We start from the raw sequence: 19,962 nt of genomic DNA on the forward strand, positions 1-19,962 counted from the left end.
AGGAAGATTCCTGGCAGGGTAGGAACCCATGATATGTGTGATAAAAAAAAAAAATGAGTGCTGCTGATAGGAAAAGCTACTTCTCTTTCCAAATGATGGATAACAGAAATGAGTGAGGATACCAAGAAAAAGAGCCAATTTGTCAAGGATCTGCACTGGCAAACTGAGCAATGTTTACACGGCAGGGAGAGAGGAGAAAATGTGGTGTCGGGGCCTGTCACAGTCACTTTTGCTCCATTCTCAAACCTCATCGTGACAGGTAGATTCAATGAAGATGACAGTGCTGTGCTCCACAAAACCGCAGGGCCCAAGCTCTTTCCCATCACAGCTCATCAGCACTGTGGGATAGCCGGGTTCCCTGTGCACTGCATGCTGGTCACGGCCTGCTCAGTGGCCTTGCATACATCTTCAGGCCACGGATGGGAAGCAGCCATTCTCCCATGGTGGGTCAGTTGGACACACTGAGTGGGAGACCCACACCTTCTATGCTGGTTCAGCTAGTGCCAGCTCTGGGTCATCAGCACCAACACAGATCCCAGGACATGTACCAGGTCTTTGTCAGCCCTGCCCCTGTGCCTGCATGCCTCCCCTACACTGGTGCTCTTGTTTCTTCTCCCCACTTGGGTTAGTCTCATTCACCTTTGGACAGAAGTTGAGAAGTGCCATGGCCCTCCTGAACACCCAAGTCCTCCATGACTGCTTTACTCTACAAAATCCTGTGGTTGTGCACGTCAGTCTACCAGCATTGAACTGATCAGCATTTCTTGAGTACCTTCTCCACACAAGACACTGTGCTGGGTGCCAGAGACATCAAGATGATGAGGATTTGATGCCTCTCATCAGAGCACTAACAATGTACATAGTGAGACAAGATAGACTTATAAGTAGATTAACCTAAAGATCATGATAAATATGAGGCTGGTGGCTAACCAAGCACAGCTGTACTATGTAGTAAATGATACTCAGGGCTCTGTATCCTACTTACAGGGGTCTGACTTTCTTACAAGACACAGTTGTGATGCCCAGAGTCCATTCATTCTCTGCTTAGGGCCCTCAGAGCTCTGAGAGGTATCAAGCAAAACAGAATTCCATCTGCCACCCAAAAGACAACACAGTCATGCTATTGACTTGAGACTCATCTCTGGGGCAATGCTAGTGCTCAAGTATAAGCTTATCAATTTTACACTGAAGACAGAAGAAATATGGTATTTGCTTACTAGCATATTTGAATCCTAGCAAGTATTGCAATGTTTCCTGTAATTCTAAGAGTTTGGACGCACCACCATTGAAGTCATACCCAGATACATGTGCCAGTATCTCTTCCTCAGACCTCTTCTTCACATGTGCACACAGAGATTTCGGAGGGGCCTGAAGCTTAGTGTGGCCAAAATGAAATTTATCTCACTCACTCCTTAACCTTGATCCTCTATCTTCTGCTTTCTGTGCTCTTAATCATCCACACAACTGCCTGAGCCCCAAAGCCGACTTTATATTTGAAACATTCTTCTCTTTCACCTCTTACATCCAAAACACCTCAAGTCTCTCCACCCCTCTCTTATCAATGCCTGCCTCCCCAAGCAACATAGCTATCACCACACCTCTGATGACAGCCTCCTCACCAGGTTCCACCCTCTGCACTTGCCCTTGCCCACCTTTTCAAAGAGCTGCCCGAAGGATACTGACATATAAGCCAGATGCGGGCACAGCCCTGTTCAAAATGCTTCCTTGGCTTCCTGTAACTCTCGGGCTTAGCATCCAAACTTTCTTCTGAGTCTCTCTTGGCTTTGGTACTTGCTGTCTGAGTGTCACTTTCTGATTCTGTCTCTAACCACGCGGGGTTTCTTTCCAGCATTTTCCTAACTGTGGAGCATGGTTAGTTGCTGAATAACTCCTCCTTCACCTAGCAGAACTGAGATTTCTCTTGGGGTTTTTCCCTCATCCACAATGCCACTACCTGCTTCATTTTGGCCATTTTATTTGCCAGTGACTGGTTTAGAAAAGACACCAGAGAACTTGCTTTTGCTCTCTCTGCCAAGTGAGAACACATCAAGAAGGCAGCCATCCACAAGCCAGGAAGAGGGCCCTCACCAGAACCAAAATTGGCTGGCCCCTTATCTTAGACTTGGAGTCTTCAGAACTGTGAAAGGAAATGTCTCTTGTTTAAACCACCCACTCTACAACATTTTTTGTAGCAGCAGCCTAGGCTGACTAAGCCACCCTTTCTCAGTTTTAAATTACTGATCTCAATTCCTGTCAATATGCACCTCCTCATGGCTTCACCAATAATACCTTAAACAAAATTATTTCTCTCCAGGACGATAATTACATACAAACCCAAACAGCAGTCTATAACATTAGTGCAGGCTCAGAGAGTAGTGGCTAAAGGCTCAAACAGCAATCAAGGAACAAAAATATGAGACAGAAAAAGATCCCAGGGAACGTTCTGGTAGATGGCTAATACCAGCCTCAGCCTTTTGCCAGAAGGAGACTGGCCAATCATTTACTACCTTAAACTTTTCACAGTCAAGTAAGGTGAAGTAGCTACCTCTGTAAGAATTTTAGTTGACAATTTATGGAGGGAGTCGTTAGCCAGTGCCCAGCCTCTGCTTACCCAGGAAACTACCTAAAATGGTATGCAAAATGTGTGTGTGTGTGTGCATGCGTGTAATTTCACTAGGAGGATCCACAGCTCTTATGAGATTCTTAAAAGGGTCTGTAGCCTGCCCTGGTCTCGCCCGAAAGAGTGAAATTATTGCAGAAAATGGTCAGTGTGCTTTGAAAGGGCAAGCACTCTATAAAATGTGTAACACATGGGTTTCAGAGCTCAGATCCATCTGGCCTTCACCTACTTCCATGACCCAGAGCCCTCCAGGCCAAGTGTATTATAATGGGTAAGATTCTCCTTCAGTAATGCCAAGAATCAATGGCAGTTGTCACCTGAATGGGCACGAAACTACAAAAGGTGAATGGACCAGGCAGAGCCCCTCTGCTTCCTAGATAGTGAGGCGAAGCCCACACAGGAGGATGTTTCCAGCTCTTCCTCAGGACAGCACGTCAGGCTGAAAGGACCTTCCCGTCATGATCTCCTCTAGTCTTTCCTTATGAGCAAGGGGCTCTGTCTGCCAGACAATGTCCCTTCCTTGGGGGTGAGGAGGAGGGGACATTCATTCTCCAGCAATTACAGTAATCAGCTGGCCTAAACCTGCCCTACAAGTGTGTTCCATCCTGAGTGCTTGATATAGGACTGCACAGGGAACTTGCAATTCACAACAGTTTTACAGAAGACACAAGCAACACAAAATATTAACAATAAAAAAAAAACTGATGATCCTGAAATAGTTCAAGGCTATGGTCTAGGACTGTGTTTCCTGGGTTAGGGAGACAGGCATATGAGAAGAAATAAGGAATCCATGGCTAGATTTTGATTTTCATTACATTTTCAAAAACGGACTTCCTTTGTAGACCAAGGTAGCACATGAAAAAATTCTCAGCATCATTAGCTATCAGGGAAATGTGCCTCAAAACGACAGTGGGATGTCACTTCATATCCATAGGGTAGCTACTATTATTTTTTTAAAGGACAATAACAAATGAAGGTCAGAATGTGGAGAAACTGGAATCCTTGTGCCTGGCTGTTGGTGGTTCCTCACCAGTTAAACACAGGATTACCATATTAGCCAGCAGCTCCACTTCAATACCCAAAATAACTGAAAGCAGGGATTTGAACAGACATTTGTACACCCATGTTCAGTGTCATTCTCAGTAACCAAAGGACGGAAACAACCCACATGTCCATTAACAAAGGATAAATAAGCCGTGGTCTATCCAGACCATGGAATATTATTCAGCCTTCAAAAGGAAGGAACCTCTGACTCAGGCTACAACACAAATGCACCATGAAGACACAACGCTAAGTGAAATAAGCCAGGTAAGAGGACAAATTCCATGTGATTCCACTTACGGTTGGTGCCTGCAATCCGCAAATTCACAGAGACAACTGGAACAGTGGTTACCAGGAGCTACTGTCGAATAGGTACAGCGTTTCAGGTTGGGTTAATGAACGTTCTGGAAATGGACAGTGATGGTGGCTATGCAACACTGTGAAATGGCTGAAATGGTAACTCTTGTGCTATGCATATGTTGCCACGATTTTCAAAGAAGGGGAGAGGAAGGAAGCAACAGAGGCAGCAGGCGATACTTACAAGATGTAGGCGATCACCCCGATGGACCAGCAGTCAACGGCTTTGCTGTAGGGTTTCTGGGCAAGAACTTCAGGAGCTGGGGACGACAAAGAGGAGACATAAGCCTGCTGATGTGAATGCAAGAGACTGAAGACACTTCCCCGTTGTCTTTTTTTATTCTTCTCTGTGTGCTACACAGACTGAACTTTCTTCTAAGAACTGAGTAGATAGATAGGACCCATTTTATTTGTGGATCTTTCTAATTAGAAAGCAAAATGAGGAGGGTGTGTGTGTGTGTGTGCACACGTGTGCATATGCATGTGTGTTTTTCTGTGCGGCAGATTACCAGTTGAACTCAATGAATGGCCCACTGATCAATCCAGTGCTTCATTCGTGGCTCTTACAGCTGTGTCAAGCACTATAGTGCAGACCAGACTGACATAAGGAAGCAGTACTCAGTTTGGGGTGTGCACACTTGCAAGTGGCTTCACATGGAAATCAGCTCAAGGCACCATTTCTGGCCCTGGTATCAGGCTTTGCTAGGTATTACAGGGACATGAAGGTGACACCTCCGCCTTCTGTCTTCCCGGAGTGCACAGAGCAGTAGAGCTCCCCTCTGCAGCCCGGCCTTCGGGGCTCCTGCTCCAGGGCTCCTTTTTCCCCCATTCTCTGTGGATGGAGGTGGGTTACCTGGTAGCACTCTCATTCCCTTTTCTCCCCGGAGAACCAGGACACATCTCACTTCCTTGGTTCTAACCCACTGTGCAGTGAGAGCCAGCCACTCTGGGACTCTGTGCTCATTTTGTATTCTTCTTGCACGACCTGTTCCTGCCCCCATGGCTGCAGCCTGAGTCAGACCACCCGCTAGCCAAGGTCTGGTGACCAGCAGTGTCTGGAGGTATTGGCAATCAATACATATGTGTGCAAGGATGAGATCAATACAAGAGACAGCCATGCTATCCACAAAGTAAGATCTCCTCTGTGCCCATCCCCCAAACACATCCGACTCTGGTGTCTTCCACAGACGTTCCCAAAAAAGTTAACAGGATAGAGAAAAATCACAATAGGATAGGTGAGAAGGCTGAATGCGCTTGGAGGGCCGTGGAAGCACTGATTCAGCCAAACATGCTTAGGGGAAGCCCCACGGTCACAACCACCATTACTCCCAAATTACAGGTAAGAAGACAGAGGCCACAGAACGTGGCCAACATGACCCAGCGGGAGTGGCCTCTGCACTAACTTCCTCTCCAAAGGGACTTGGGTGAAGTGCCTGCCATCAGCTGGGTCTTGGGCTGGGTACTAACATTTTCTCCTGCAATCAGGTCAGCAACTCTGACAACTACCGTCTCCCTGAGCCCAGCACTCTGGTCACAGTGGCTACACAAGCACAGGTGCTGTAAGGAGTCACTGCAAGGTGCACAGAGCTTCGAAGGCCATCCTCATGGCCTGGTAGAAATCTCACAGGAGGTAGAGAAGGCCCACAGGGCAGCGTCTTACCAGGCTAACCACCCACAGAGCTGATGGCAGACATCAGCAGCACAGAGCTAAGCTGGTCGGGGAGAGGTCACATGGATTCACAGGGATCTTTGGCAAGTTGGCCAGCCAGCCTGGCCCAGCCACTGCACCGCACCAGATGTCAGCACAGAGGCACTGGGAGCTCCGCACGCGACTGAGAGCACAAACTCGTGACGTGTACGTGGGAGAGGAGCGCAGAGGAGGACACTCTCAGCACCTATGACAGATGCTTTCACAGCAGATGAGCAAAGGCTGGGCCAGTGACCCAAGCCATGATGTGCAGTGGGGGAAGAGGACTACAGCTGTTGCAAAGCAGGCTTCACACCTAGGAAGAGCTGAGCCTTCCATCCTCACAGTCCTGGTCGTCCTCCCCCTCCCCCTCCTCTTCATCTGTTAGAAAGGGAAATGTGGCCAGTGCCACGGTTCACTAGGCTAATCCTCCGCCTTGCGGCGCCAGCACACCAGGTTCTAGTCCCTGTTGGGGCGCCGGATTCTGTCCCGGTTGCCCCTCTTCCAGGCCAGCTCTCTGCTGTGGCCCGGGAAGGCAGTGGAGGATGGCCCAAGTGCTTGGGCCCTGCACCCGCATGGGAGACCAGGAGAAGCACCTGGCTCCTACCATCGGATCAGCGCGGTGCGCCGGCCGCAGTGCGCCGGCCACGGCGGCCATTGGAGGGTGAACCAATGGCAAAGGAAGACCTTTCTCTCTGTCTCTCTCTCTTACTGTCCACTCTGCCTGTCAAAAAAAAAAAAAAAAAGAAAAGAAAAGAAAAGAGAGGGAAAGGTGTCCTTGCACCCACGGAGGGATGCTTGTACGGCCAACATTCCATCTTCCCTCTGCAAAATCCATGAGCACATCGGGCAGTGGTACAAGGCACTGTGTAGACTTGAACAGTAAGTGACTGATTTTTATGCAACTTGGAGATTGGATGTTCCTTGAGATGCTTAGGTTCTGGAAGACACAGATTGATTATAGATACTTTTTTTTTTTTTAATAAGAAGGTCTGCTTAAATGGGAAAGCTTGCAACATCAAGTACAGGGTTAAAATAAGATTTCTGGGGGTGGGTATTTGCCCTAGGGATTAAGATGCTGTTTAAGACAGCTGTGTCACATGTTGGAGTACCTGGTTGGAGTCTCCATTCCAGCTCCTGATTCCAGCTTCTGTCAGTGCAGAAGTGATGGTTCAAGTACTTGGGTCCCTGCCACCCACATGGGGACCTGGATTCAGTTCCTTGTTCCTGGCTTTGGCCTGGCTCAGCCCTGTTTGTTGCAGGCATTTGGGGAAGTGAACCAGGGGATGGGAGCAATCTGTCTCTCTGCCTCTCAGATAAATAAATGAATAAATAAAGATTTCTGCTTTGGTCAGTAGCGTGGATGTTGGAAGAAGGGTTCCAAACCATGAATAACACCAGGATGGATGGACTCTACATATTTGTGCAAAGCATTCCCTGTGCTTTTCACTTTGTGTCTTATCTTGGCTATATCAAGGACAAAATACATTTTTCTTTAACTGATTGGAGGTGAGTACACCATCTGCCTTCTGGTGAAATCCGTCGTTGCACTTGGAAGCAAAAGTCAAAGGTGAAGACAGAAGCGTGTAACATAATGAGAAAAAGACAAAGCAAATGGATTCGGGAATAACATTCCAACCAATTTTAAATATTCTGAAACTTATATAATGGCACACACACCAACAACCTAAATTCTAATGTCACTTGTAACACGGCTGGTAGAATAAAGGCCCTTTGGGACTATATCTGAAAAAGCCTGCCAAGATGACTTCAAGTGGCTACTTTTCTTTCTTTTTTCTTTTTAACATAACTATAAAACTTTTGGTTTCTTTTACTTTTTAAAATTTTTTAATTTTAATTAAACAGACTCAATAGGATTTGCTGATGTAATTCTAGAAACATAATGACATTCCCTTCCTCCCCCTCCCTATTCTCCTCCTTCTTTCTCCCATGCACTCCTTTTTCTAGTTTTTGAGATAACATTTTAAATTTACATTACAGTAAAAAGGCTTAACACTTGATGGAATAACAAGTTTAACAAGCAAAAAGACCCTAGTTTAGTGGGAATATAGACAACGGCTATAAACAATTGAATGGAAAACTGGTTATTTCACCCATATACAGTATATTTTAAAGTGATGACAGCTCATTTAAACTATAGTGGTATAAAATTCTTAACCACTGGTTTGACAGAGGTATAAAAATTTTACAAAACTATATTTGCAGCAATATTGATCCACACAGACATATCTTTCTTGTTTGTTTAAATTTTAGCTCCCACATATAAGGGAGAACATGTGCTAATTGCCTTTCTCGGTCTGGTTTATTTCACTTTACATGATGTCCTCCAGTTGTATCCATCATCCTGCAAATGGTAGAATTTCATTCTTTTTTATAGCTGATTAATATTCTATTGTATATATTTGCCAAATTTTCTTTACCCACTCATCTGATGATGGACACCTTGGTTGGTTCCAAATTTTGGCTATTATGAACAGTACAGCTACAAACATAGTGGTGCAGGTATCTCCTTGATATACTGGATTTAAGTCTTTTGGGTAAATACCCAGTAGTGGGATTGCTGGATCATACGGCAAGTTTATTTCTAGTTTTTAAAGGAATCTCCACACTGTTTTCCACAGTAGCTGCACGGATTCACATTCTCACCACCAGTGTATAAGTGTTCCCCTTTGTCCACATCCTCACCAGCATGTTACTTTCTGTGTTTTGGATTTTAGTCATTCTTACAGGGGTGATATCTCATTGTGGTTTTGATTTACATTTCCCTGATGGCTAGTGATGTTGAGCATTTTTTCATAGATTTGTTGGCCTTTGTATTTCTTCCTTTGAGAACTGTCTGTTGAAGTCCTTTGCCCATTTCTCAACTGGATTGTGTTTCTGTTGTTGTTTTTTAAGTTGCTGTTATATTCGGGATGTTAATCCCTTGGCAGGTAAGTGGTTTGCAAATATTTTTTCATCCATTCTGCTGGATATCTTTTCACTCTATGATCATTTCCTTTGCTGTGCAAAAGCGTCTCAGTTTGATACAGCCCCATTTGTCTAATTTTGCTTTTGTTGCCTGTGCTTTGGGGGTCTTGTCCAAGAAGTTGTCCCCTACACCAATATCTTAGAGCGTTTCCCCTACATTTTCTTTCAGCAACTTCATAGTCTCTGATTTCAAACTTAGGTCTTTGATCCATCTTGAGTTGATTTTTGTATATGGTGAGAAGTATGGATGTAATTTCAGTCTTCTACATATATACATCCAGCTTTGCCAGCACCATTTATGGTAGAGATTATCCTTACTCCAGTGTATGATCTGAGCACTTCTGTCAAACATCTGTTGGATATATGTACATGGATTAAATTCTGGGCTCTCTATTCTGTTCCATTGATCTACATACTGGTTTTTATGTCAATACCAAGCTGTTTAAGTTGCTACAGCTTTGTAGCATTCTTTGAAATCAGGTACTGTGATGCCTTCAGCTTGGGTTTTCTTGCTCAGGATTGCTTTGGCTCTTCTGGGTCTAAATGTGATTCCATATGTATTTTAGGATTTTTTTTTCTAACTCTGTTAAGATAGCTATTGTTATTTTGATAGGGATTGCACAGAATCTGTAAATAGTTTTAGGTAGTAGAGACATTTTATTTTATTTTTAAAATATTTTATTTATTTATTTGAGAGGTAGAGTTACAGAGAGAGAGAGGGAGAGACAGAGAGACAGATCTTCTATTCACTGGTTCACTCCCTAAATGGCTGCAATGGCTGAGCTGGGCCAGGCTGATTATAGGAGTCAAGAGCTTTTTCTGGGTCTCTCATGAAGGTGCTGGGGCCCAAAGACTAGGGCCATGTTCCACTGCCTTTCCTGCCACATTAGCAGGGAGCTGGATCAGAAGTGGAGCAGCTAGAACTCGATCTGGCGCCGATATGGAATGCCGGCACTGCAGGCAGCAGCCTTACTCACTATGCCACAGTGTCAGGGCCCATTTGGTTCTTCTTACTGAGCTCTATCTTCTTAGAAATATTTTCATTCATGTCACTCATTGATTTTTCCTCATTTCTTTGATCCATCTATATTCTCTTGCATTTCGCTGTTTCCTTAGAATAATACTTTGAATTCTATACCTGTCATTTCACAGATTTCCTTCAGTTCAGGATCTCATTCTGGAGGAGTATTGTGTTCTTTTGGAGGCATCATGCTACCTCCCTTCTTCATGTCTACTGCATCCCCACGTTGATGTCTGCCCATCGGTGTGTTCCTACCTTCTGCCTACGATATAGGTTTTATTGTCAAAGTTGATGGCTTAGCTGTATGAAGGGTATCACTTGGCTTGTTGCTTTGGCTTTGGTTCTATGGTGCACATCAGCAGAAACTGGACTAGGAAGCAGAGCCAGGACTTGAACTTGGGCACTCCAATATGGGGTGTGGGCAACAAGTAGTTTAATCACCAGGCCAAATGCCTACTCCTCTCATTTTCTTGATTCCTTTAGCTGTGGAGTAGCATGCAGTACTGGGAGAATTCACTTCTCACTCTGGTCTTCTTAGAGGTCCGTTTCCATACTGAGAACCAGTCAACCTCCTTAGTATTATGTTGTCAGTCATATATACTTGGAAAGAACTTTGCTCTAAAAAAACTTTTTTTTTTAAATCACAAGATTCAATTTACAAACTTTCAGAAGATAAATGAGTTCCACACCAACGAGGTGCTGAGCACAGCCCATCCAGTGCCTTGGAAAATAACCAGGCTCTCTGAGCCAAAACACCACAGTTTCATTGCTGCACCAACACTGCCTGGGATGCCAAAGCAAATCCTCACCAAGGAGAAATAATCTTCTCTCCTAATGGCATGCAGCAAAATTCACCTGTGGTGGAAGCAACTGTCAGGGACTCCCTCCCACTTCAATGCCTTCTAAAAGAGGGAGGCTTTGAATCCAGAGCTTAACTGCAGCTCATGACAAACAGAGCAGTCAAAGCCATCGGGACCCAGGCAAAGCAGGAAAGGGTCTACCCCAGGGGAGAGTTTTGATGATGCAGCCAAGTCCATGGGGCTATCATTAGCTGCAGAGAGTTTCACGCATCTACAGGTATTTCAAGGAACATATGCACAGCAAGTATCAAGCCCAGTATTCTTTTTTTCAATTGTTCATTTATTTGAGATGCAGGTTAACAGAGGGAGAGAGGGAGGGAGGGAGGGGGAGGAAGAGAGAGAGAGGGAAAGAGAGAGGGAGAGAAAGAGAAAGAGAGAGATACATCTCCTACCCGCTGATTCACTCCTCAAATGGCCACAAATGGTTGGACTGTTCCAGGTGGAAGCCAGGAACCTGGGACTCTATTCACATCTCCCTCATGGATGGCAGGGGCCTAAGTGCTTGGGCCATCTTTCACTGCTATTCCAGGCACATTAGCAGGGAGCTGGATGCAAAGTGGGGCACCTGGCACTTGAACTCCACTCATTTTGGATGCTGGCAGTCAGATGACATGTGTCAGTGTCAGCCATGACAGTTGGATCCTCAAGTCCACTCACCAAAATCCTTCATCACACCAGCTTTCCACAACCCCTGCTGTAGCTCCCACAACCCTTTACTGCTATGTGAACCACACTGTCAAATATCAGACATCACACTGCTGAGAACAGGGACGTGGCCCAGGCTTTGTAAATTTAGGACTAAGCATGTGCTGGTTGCTCAGCACCAGGTAACTGACCTGAACCCAACCTAGTCACCACATGTACCACTACTTCTGGGGGAAAATGCTTTCCAGACTCCATTCAGTTGAGTTACCAAATAAATGCTGCTGCCTCAAATAGTTTTGGTCAGTAGATACAGGCAGAAAGGGATTAAATAAAGAGATAAAGGGGGAAAAATAAAATGGATTTGGGAACATCAGTAGCTGTCAATTGGGAATTATCTGTATGAGGGGACTTCAAAAAGTTCATGGAAAATGCATAGTATGAAAAACTATGCATGAATTTCAAATTCTAAAAATATTTATTCATTTACTTTCACTTCATTTGAAAGGTGGAGAGACAGACGGAAAGAGATCTTCCATCTGCTGGTTCGCCCTCCAAATGCCTGCAACAGCTAGAGTGGGGCTGGGCCAGGCTTAAGCCAGGAGCCAGTAACTCCATCCAGGTCTCCCATGTAGGTGCAGGGACCCAAGTATTGAAGCCTTCATCCGCTGTCCCCCCGGCTGCACATTACCAGGGAGCTGGATCAGATGTGGAGTATCCGGGACTTGGACGCAGGCACTCCAACATGAGATGCAGGTCTTCCAAGTGTTGTATACACTGCTAAGTCAACACCTGACCCAACAGCAAACTGTTTTACACCATAATCAAGAATCAATTTTTTTTTAATTCTACTTTTCCATAAACTTTCTAATGTACCCTCATATTAGGTAAAAGCTAAAGATCAGATGCTAAATGTCTTTCCATGAGCAAATGATTTTTGGCAAGAATTTTGGGGATCAAAGAGGTCAGATGTGCTCTCATTAGCTGCATGTGAATGTGTTTGCCATTCACATGCACTCCTTTTAAAACAGTTTCTCAGGGCTGGCGCCGCGGCTCACTAGGCTAATCCTCCGCCTTGTGGCGCCGGCACACTGGGTTCTAGTCCCGGTCGGGGCGCCGGATTCTGTCCCGATTGCCCCTCTTCCAGGCCAGCTCTCTGCTGTGGCCAGGGAATGCAGTGGAGGATGGCCCAAGTGCTTGGGCCCTGCACCCCATGGGAGACCAGGAGGAGGCACCTGGCTCCTGCCATCGGATCAGCGCGGTGCGCCGGCCGCAGTGCGCCGGCCGCGGCAGCTACTGGAGAGTGAACCAATGGCAGAGAAAGACCTTTCTCTCTGTCTCTCTCTCACTGTCCACTCTGCCTGTCAAAATAAAATAAAATAAAACAAAACAAAACAGTTTCTCGGGCCAGCGCCATGGCTCACTTGGCTAATCCTCTGCCTGCGACACCAGTACCCCCTAGTCCTGGTTAGGGTGCCGGATTCTGTCCCAGTTGCTCCTCTGCCAGTCCAGCTCTCTGCTGTGGCCCGGGAAGGCAGTGGAGGATGGCCCAAGTGCCTGGGCCCTGCACCCACATGGGAGACCAGAAGGAAGCACCTGCCTCCTGGCTTCGGATCAGCGTAGTGTGTCGGCTGCAGCACACTGGCCGTGGTGGCCATTTGGGGGGAGAACCAACAGAAAAAGGAAGACCATTCTCTCTGTCTCTCTCTGTCTAACTCTGCCTGTCAAAAAAAAAGGGGGGGGGGGTTTCAAAAATTACTAGGTTTGGGCTCAAGGGCAGAAAAAATTGTTATAGCCTGATCTCTTAGAGACTCTTTCCTGGTCAAATCTGTGCTGTCCCTGATAAAAACAGACCCCATCACACAATGGGTTACCCAAATACCTACAGTTAAGAGGAATACGTTCTAAAGCCACAGAACACAGGAGCTGACTGTCATGTACCACCACAATTCGGTATATATTTTATGAAGAGTTACAAGAGAGGGGTCTAGGCACCACAGCTCAATAGGCTAATCCTCTGCCTATGGCACCGGCACACCAGGTTCTAGTCCTGGTTGGGGTACTGATTTCTGTCCCGGTTGCCCCTCTTCCTGCCCAGCTCTCTGCTGTGGCCTGGGAGGGCAGTGGAGGATGGCCCAAGTCCTTGGGCCCTGCACCCGCATGGGAGACCAGGATAAGCACCTGGCTTCTGGCTTCGGATCAGCGCGGTGCAGCGCGCTAGCCACAGTGGCCATTGCGGGGTGAACCAATGGAAAAAAGGAAGACCTTTCTCTCTGTCTCTCTCTCTCTCACTGTCCACTCTGCCTGTCAAAAAAAAATTTAAAAAAAAAAAAGAGAGAGAGGGGTCTAGAGCTTCCCAACACAAACAAATGATAAATGTTTAGGGGGAGATGGTGATTTGAACATCACATGTTGTATGCATGGATCAAATGCCCACACTATGTCCCATAAACACATACAGTGATCATGTGCCGAATAAAAAGAAATCAGTGAAGAGAACAGAGCACAATCTCCATGGAAGTGATGCAGCCCGGCAGAGCGTCCCTTGAGCTGCCGAGACCCCCATGGACAGACGGGACCCCTCTCAGAGCCCCAGGCGTCCCTCTTGCTCTTTATAAAACAGCAGGTCTAGGATTTAAAGTAAGTAGATTTACTGCATTGAGACTCGCTCCCAAGCCACTTATGGAAAATTCCACTTCGTGGGAAACGTCTTCTATAAACCAGGCTATTTTCTATTGATTTAGAGTGAGTATTCCTGGTAAAGGGAAGGACTCCAGAGATTTCAAAGAAAAGACTTTCAGAAACCTTTCATCTTGTTTTTAAAACAATGAAGTTGCCGAGTTTCCTTACTGAAAAGGAGGGAGAAGAAAAAGGTTTAACCAAGTGGAACTGAAAACCAAGAGAGACGCTGGCCTGGGGTGGCGTTGAGGGGGGATTGGGGGAGGGACGTGGTGATCAGTCTTCAGGATCTTGTAAAGTAGAAGAGTTTGTCCTTTTCCTGGGCACAACCCAAGGATGTGCCAAAGAGCAGCTTCTGCCCAGAGGGTGGAGGAAGTTGGGGACCCCTCATTCCATTACTAAGCTCAGGTTCAAGGCAACTGGTCCTCCCTGCGATGCTCCTGCCTACTCCCCTCTCAGCACTTCACAGAGGGCACCATCAGGAGGGACCAGGCCACAAAGCCACAAGACAAATGCTCGTGGTATGGGGTGGGCATTTGGCTTAGCAGCTACGCCAGTTAAAATGCCAAAGCATCCCATATCTGAATACCTCAGTTTGATACCTGGCTCCACTCCCAATTCTGGTTTCCTGTTAATACACACTGGGGAGGCAGCAGGTGGCAGTTCAAGTAGTTGGGTCCCTGCCACCTACATGGGAGACCTGGATTGAGTTCCTAGCTCCTGGCTTTGGCCTGGCACAGGCCCAAGCTGCTGAAGTCATCTGGGGAGTGGACCAGTGGATAGGAGCTCTGCCTGCTTCTCTCTCTTCTCCCCACCTCTCATTTTCTTAAGGATTTACTTATTATTTGAAAGTCAGAGTTACAAAAGTGAGGGAGGGAGGGAGGAAGGGAGGGAGGGAGAAACAGAGACAGAGAGAGAGAGAGAATCTTCCATCCACTGGTTCACTCCCCAGATGGTTGCAAAGGCTAGGGCTGAGCCAGGCCTAAGTCAGGAGCTAAGAGCATCTTCTGGGTCTCCCACATGAGTGGCAGGAGCCCAAACACTTGGGCCATCTTCTGCTGCCTTTTCCAGGCCATTGGGAGAGACCTCAATTTGAATAGGAGCAGCTGAGATTCGAACTGGTGTCCAAATGGAATGCCAGCATTGCAGGAGGTGGCCTTATCTGCTATGCCACAATGCTGGTCCCTCTCTTAATTATTTCAAAAAAAAATTTCAACAAAGCTAGTGGTCTATAACCAACAGGACCTGGCTAATGTTTTGTCCTTAATTTAGTCAATTAACCCACAGTGACTCCAAAGTCCCGTCCTGTGCTGGGCTCACTGTAAGCACTGCTCTTACGATTCAAGAAGGCAGACACTGGCCCCCGCCCCAGGCTGCTCCTGTTCTCCTGGATGCCGAGCTGAGACAGAAGCCCCAGAAGCAACCAGGTGCCACCGGAGCTGCCTTCCCAGGGAAGAGGAGACGCCTGGGACAGAAAGACCACAGCAGGGCAGGGGAGGCATTTTTGATTTTTGAGTTAAACATATTCCAGAGAAAACCCTGAGAATACCAAGATTACTCTAAATGAAACTGTCTTATCTGGGAGGACAGAATTCTAGGCTGGGCTCTGTGCCAGTACACCTGGGCAAGTTCACAACCTGTCTACACCTGTGTCCCATCTTGAAGGACACCTGCCATGGAGGGATCTAAGCTCAGCTGGGGAACTGGACAAGATGCTCCACTGCGAGGAAGGCCTTGAGATTCCCATGTCCAGGGCTGGATACTTGGATCGAGATTGTGTTCCCACCCTTGAGGGACCCAAGGAGAAACCTGTGAGAAGAAACACAGGTGCCGGCACTGTGGTGCAGCGGGTTAAAGCCCTGGTCTGCAGCTCTGGCATCCCATGTGGGCTCCAGTTCAAGTCCTGGCTGCTCCATTTCCAATTCAGCTCCCTGTTAATGTGCCTGGGAAAGCAGCAGAAGATGGCCCAGGTCCTTGGGCCCCTGCACCTGCATGGGAGACCAGGAAGAAGCTCCTGGTTTCTGGCTTCAGATCAGCTCAGCTCTAGCCACTGAAGCCATCTAGGGAGTGAACCAGCAGATGGAAGAATCTCAGTCAATCTCTCTCTCCCTCTGTAACTCTGCCATTCAAATAAATAAATAAAAAGAAAGAAAGAAAGAAACATAGGTGCTGTAGTGGTGGATGAGAAAGGAGGGTCTAACCCAGATGTGGGGGAGCTGGGAGAAGTAAGTGACGCTGCGGGTCAGAGAAGGGGCGGGAAGATTTATTTCCTTTAGACAGTGGGAGACAAAGATGACATTTCTACCCAGTAGGGGTCTGTTCATATATGGGAAATAAACCTCTAAAGATTGAGCAAGGGGAAATTTGGCATTTGCCTTGTTAGACGCTAAGACACCCACTTCAGGAGAGAATCTGGCTGCAGTCGGAATCTGCATCGTAAGCAGGAGGTGACGCTGAATGTGCTGTGCTCAGTCAGGCCTGTGTCCTGGCAGTTCCAGAATTTTCAGCAGTGGGGGTATTGTTACAACAGAAAAAAAAAAAAAAGTAACCAGGGGCTTTCCCATGAGCACCTTAGTAAACAGTGGCTGCTTCTCTTAGGTTTAATGTTTTGCAGTATGGAATTATGCACAGATAAAAGACAGCTGTGGGGCAGGTGTTGTGTAACAGGTTAGGGTGCTGGTGCCGGTTCAACTCCTGACTGCTCCACTTCTGATCTTGCTCCCTGCTAATGCTCCTGGGAAAGCAGTGGAAGATGGCCCGAGTCCCTGGGCCCCTGCACCCTTGTGGGAGACCCAGAAGAAGCTCTGGGCTCCAGGTTTTGGCCTGGCATCGCCCCAGCCAGAAGACCTCTCTCTCTCTCTGTTGCTCTGCCTTCCAAGTAAATAATAAGTCCTTAAAGAACACACAGCTGCAGCACAAACCCGCTCCTTGCTGATGGTCAGCTAGCCATGTCTGAGGGCAGAAGGGTCCTGAGCCAGGCTCAGGTACACCAGGCTCAGGTGCTCGTTGGTGAAGATTTCTTTTCTCGCTCTTTTCTGTCACTTTGAGCCGTCAGTCACTGAAAATGCATCTCTCCAGAGTAGCTCATGCTTGATTTTTTCCTAGTAGCTTCACTGAATTTTACCACAGGCATGAAAAGTCCCCAGTAAAGCACCGTTGCTGGCTGATAATTACCACTCTGTACCGAGCAGGGCCGCCTACCACAGCCAAGATGCGGCTGAGGGTGGAGGAGGGAGGCTATGGAAGGGGAAGGAGTGGAAAATGGGAGGGCAGCTGGGGCTCTCTAACGTGGGAGAGACGTGGAATCCAGCAGGCTGCAGGAAGTCAAATGTTCCGAGTTAGGCATTTGGGAGCAAGGTGGCAACAGCAGCCCTGCTGGGCAGGCCTCATGGGCTGTCCCAAGCGAGACCTGGGTCCCAAGCCTGTGTGGCTCATGACAGCGATGTGATGGCCACTTGTGGCTTACGCAGATCCTTCCCTTTGAAATCTGACGAGCAGTAGCTCCTCCAAACCAAGATGACCACGGCAGTTATGCCAACGTTGTGGGTTTTGATCATTAAAAAGCCATGAAAAAAAAAAAAAAAAGGATGAGGTACAAAATGCTGCTGTCCCTTCTCTCCACCACGAAAACTGGGATTTCCTTCCCAACACCAAATGTTTAGAGAAGAGCCACGGAGAAATTCCAGAGAGATGGGAGGTGCTTTAACAACTCCGGGATAAGAGTGACGTGGCTGAACAAAGAGCCACGTTAGAGACCAAACAAAAGGAGCACGCCCTACAAATGTCCCTACCCAGGAAGTCCTAAGAACCAGGGCCTGGCCGCAGCACCTGTTGTGATAAAATGTTCCCGATGGCTGTCACCAGGTGGCTGCTGGGACAGCTGCCCCCTCTGGGCCCTGGGTGACAATCTGTCTGCTCTATAAAGCCCTGTGCCAACCCTTAGGTCTGAAGAGATGAGAACTGAGATGTGATGTCTGCAGTCCTGCACTGAAATAGAAACCCAGTGCTGTGGGAGAAGCTAACCACGCTGGAGGGTGGAGCTGCAGGGGCCGGGAACAGAGGAGTGACGCGGACAGGGGGAAGAACGGAGTTGGCTGAGGCTGCTGAGGAAGACAGACATGGGCGATGCCCGCCAATTCCACCCCATGTCCTCGACTCATGGATATCTACACACTGAAAGGACACCAAGCCGCACTGCTATAGAAACACAGAATGTTGGAACTAGGAAAAAAAAAAAAAAACTCATGGGGGATGTTTAGTCCAGCACCATTATTTGCTGCGTGGGTAACTGAGAACCCTAGGAGCTGAGACCAAGAGCTTAGGCCTCCTTCCTAATGGAAGCAATGCAGACACACTCAGGATCCTTGCAGTTGAGCCCTGCAAGACGTGACAGCCACTGACTACTGGCTGGGCAACTTTTAGAAGGAAGGGTCTCATCCCAGCACAGTGCCGGCTGGAATCTCCATGTCCCAGAGCACACCCCCGTCTCAAGCCCCCATAGTGGGTTCACCAACTGTGGCGCACCTTCAAGTTAAGAGCACACTCCTGAGTGGAAGACCGGGCAGAGAAGGCTGATCACCTGTGCTCCAGCTCCAGTTAGAGAACAAGATGCAATGTGTTTGGGCTAATTTCAGCAAGCCCAGTCAGTATGAGATCAAAGATGGCAGCTGTGGCCATGCAGGCACAACTGAGGGAAGTTCCGGAAGGAAACCAAATGACTCCTTCCCCAACAGCCTCTGTGACACAACACTCTCCCTCACCCTTAAAGAACGAAGGCGCAGCTCTGCTTAGAAACAGAAGGACAGGGGCTGGAGCTGTGGCAAAGCAAGTAAAACCGCCGCCTACAGTGCCAGCATCCTGTATGGGTGTTGGTTCGAGTCCCAACTGCTCCACTTCTGATCCAGCTCTCTGCTATGGCCTGGGAAAGCAGTAGAAGATGACCCAAGCACTTGGGCCCCTGCACTCGCCTAGGAGTCCTGGAAGAAGCTCCTGGCTCCTGGCTTTGGATCAGCGCAGCTCCAACCATTGTGGCCACCTGAGGAGTGAACCAGCAGATGGAAGACCTCTCTCTCTTTGCCTCTCTGTAACTCTGCCTTTCAAATAAATAAATAAATAAATCTTTAAAAAAAATAACAAAATGACAATCGCTTTTTGGCCTTTTGGCTAAGATGAAATGTAAAATCAGAATGACAGATACATGTAAATTTCCCTTCCCATTTTTTTTAAAAAAATTATTTTCTTTTTAATTGAAAGGCAGAGAGACAGACTGAGAGAGACAGAAACAGAGAAAAGATCTTCCATTTGCTGGTTCACTCGCCAAATGCCCCCAACAGCCAGGGCTTGGCCAGGCTAATGCCAGGAAGTCCAAATTCAATCTGAGTCTCCCAGGTAGGTGGCAGGGACTCAAGTACTTGAGCCATCGCCCACTGCCTCCCCAGGTGCACATTAGCAGGAAGCTGGGGTTGGAGGCAGAGTCAGCATTCCGATACGGGGTGCAGGTGTGCGGCTATGCCAGACGCCTGGTTTTGAGTCACGTCCAATCATGAAACCGTGTGGGAGCTGCTACACACTCCAAATCAACTGCCAAGTGACGAGTCACCACTCAGCAAAGGCTCACAGGAAAAACAAAACCCTCAATTCACTCACCACCCAGCCTTCTCTCCCTTTCTCAGTGGAGTCCAGGATTCCGGAAATCGCCCTGCTGGGCAGGGAGCCACACACCTGCCTACCTCTCCAGAGACACTTCGCCATTCCATCCACAGGTGAAGCTCTGATGTGCTCCTGAGATAACTGATTTTCTGAAGCCTGGAGATTTAGAGCTACAGAATCAGAGCAATCGCATCAGTGTGCAGAGAGCAACACTGAGAAATAAAGCAACGGGCTGTCCCCCACCAAGTAGGGATCCACGTGCCTGCTAGTCTCTTGCCAACTACATGACGGGACGCATGGTTTCTGTCACTCACTGTTGAAGCTAGCTGGCTCATGAGAGCCCACTAGGAAATCTTAATGAATGCAGCCAAGCAGGCAACACAGGTAATTTTGCCAACTCTGTTAGCTCCAACTTTTA

General features: G+C 47.5%; 1 protein-coding gene across 10 annotated transcripts in view; it reads right to left on the reverse strand.

The window, feature by feature from the left end:
* The window catches only part of CAMK1D (calcium/calmodulin dependent protein kinase ID), a 464,674-nt gene that overhangs the window by 35,728 nt on the left and 408,984 nt on the right, over window positions 1-19,962 (reverse strand). For all 10 annotated transcript variants that reach the window (XM_051821552.2, XM_051821553.2, XM_051821551.2 and 7 more), the window contains one exon: window positions 4,203-4,278. In XM_051821552.2, coding sequence (XP_051677512.1) covers window positions 4,203-4,278 — 76 coding nt within the window. The remainder of the gene's footprint in view (window positions 1-4,202; window positions 4,279-19,962) is intronic.

This window comes from Oryctolagus cuniculus, chromosome 13, assembly GCF_964237555.1.
Source record: "Oryctolagus cuniculus chromosome 13, mOryCun1.1, whole genome shotgun sequence".
In the NCBI taxonomy this organism is placed as follows: domain Eukaryota; kingdom Metazoa; phylum Chordata; class Mammalia; order Lagomorpha; family Leporidae; genus Oryctolagus; species Oryctolagus cuniculus.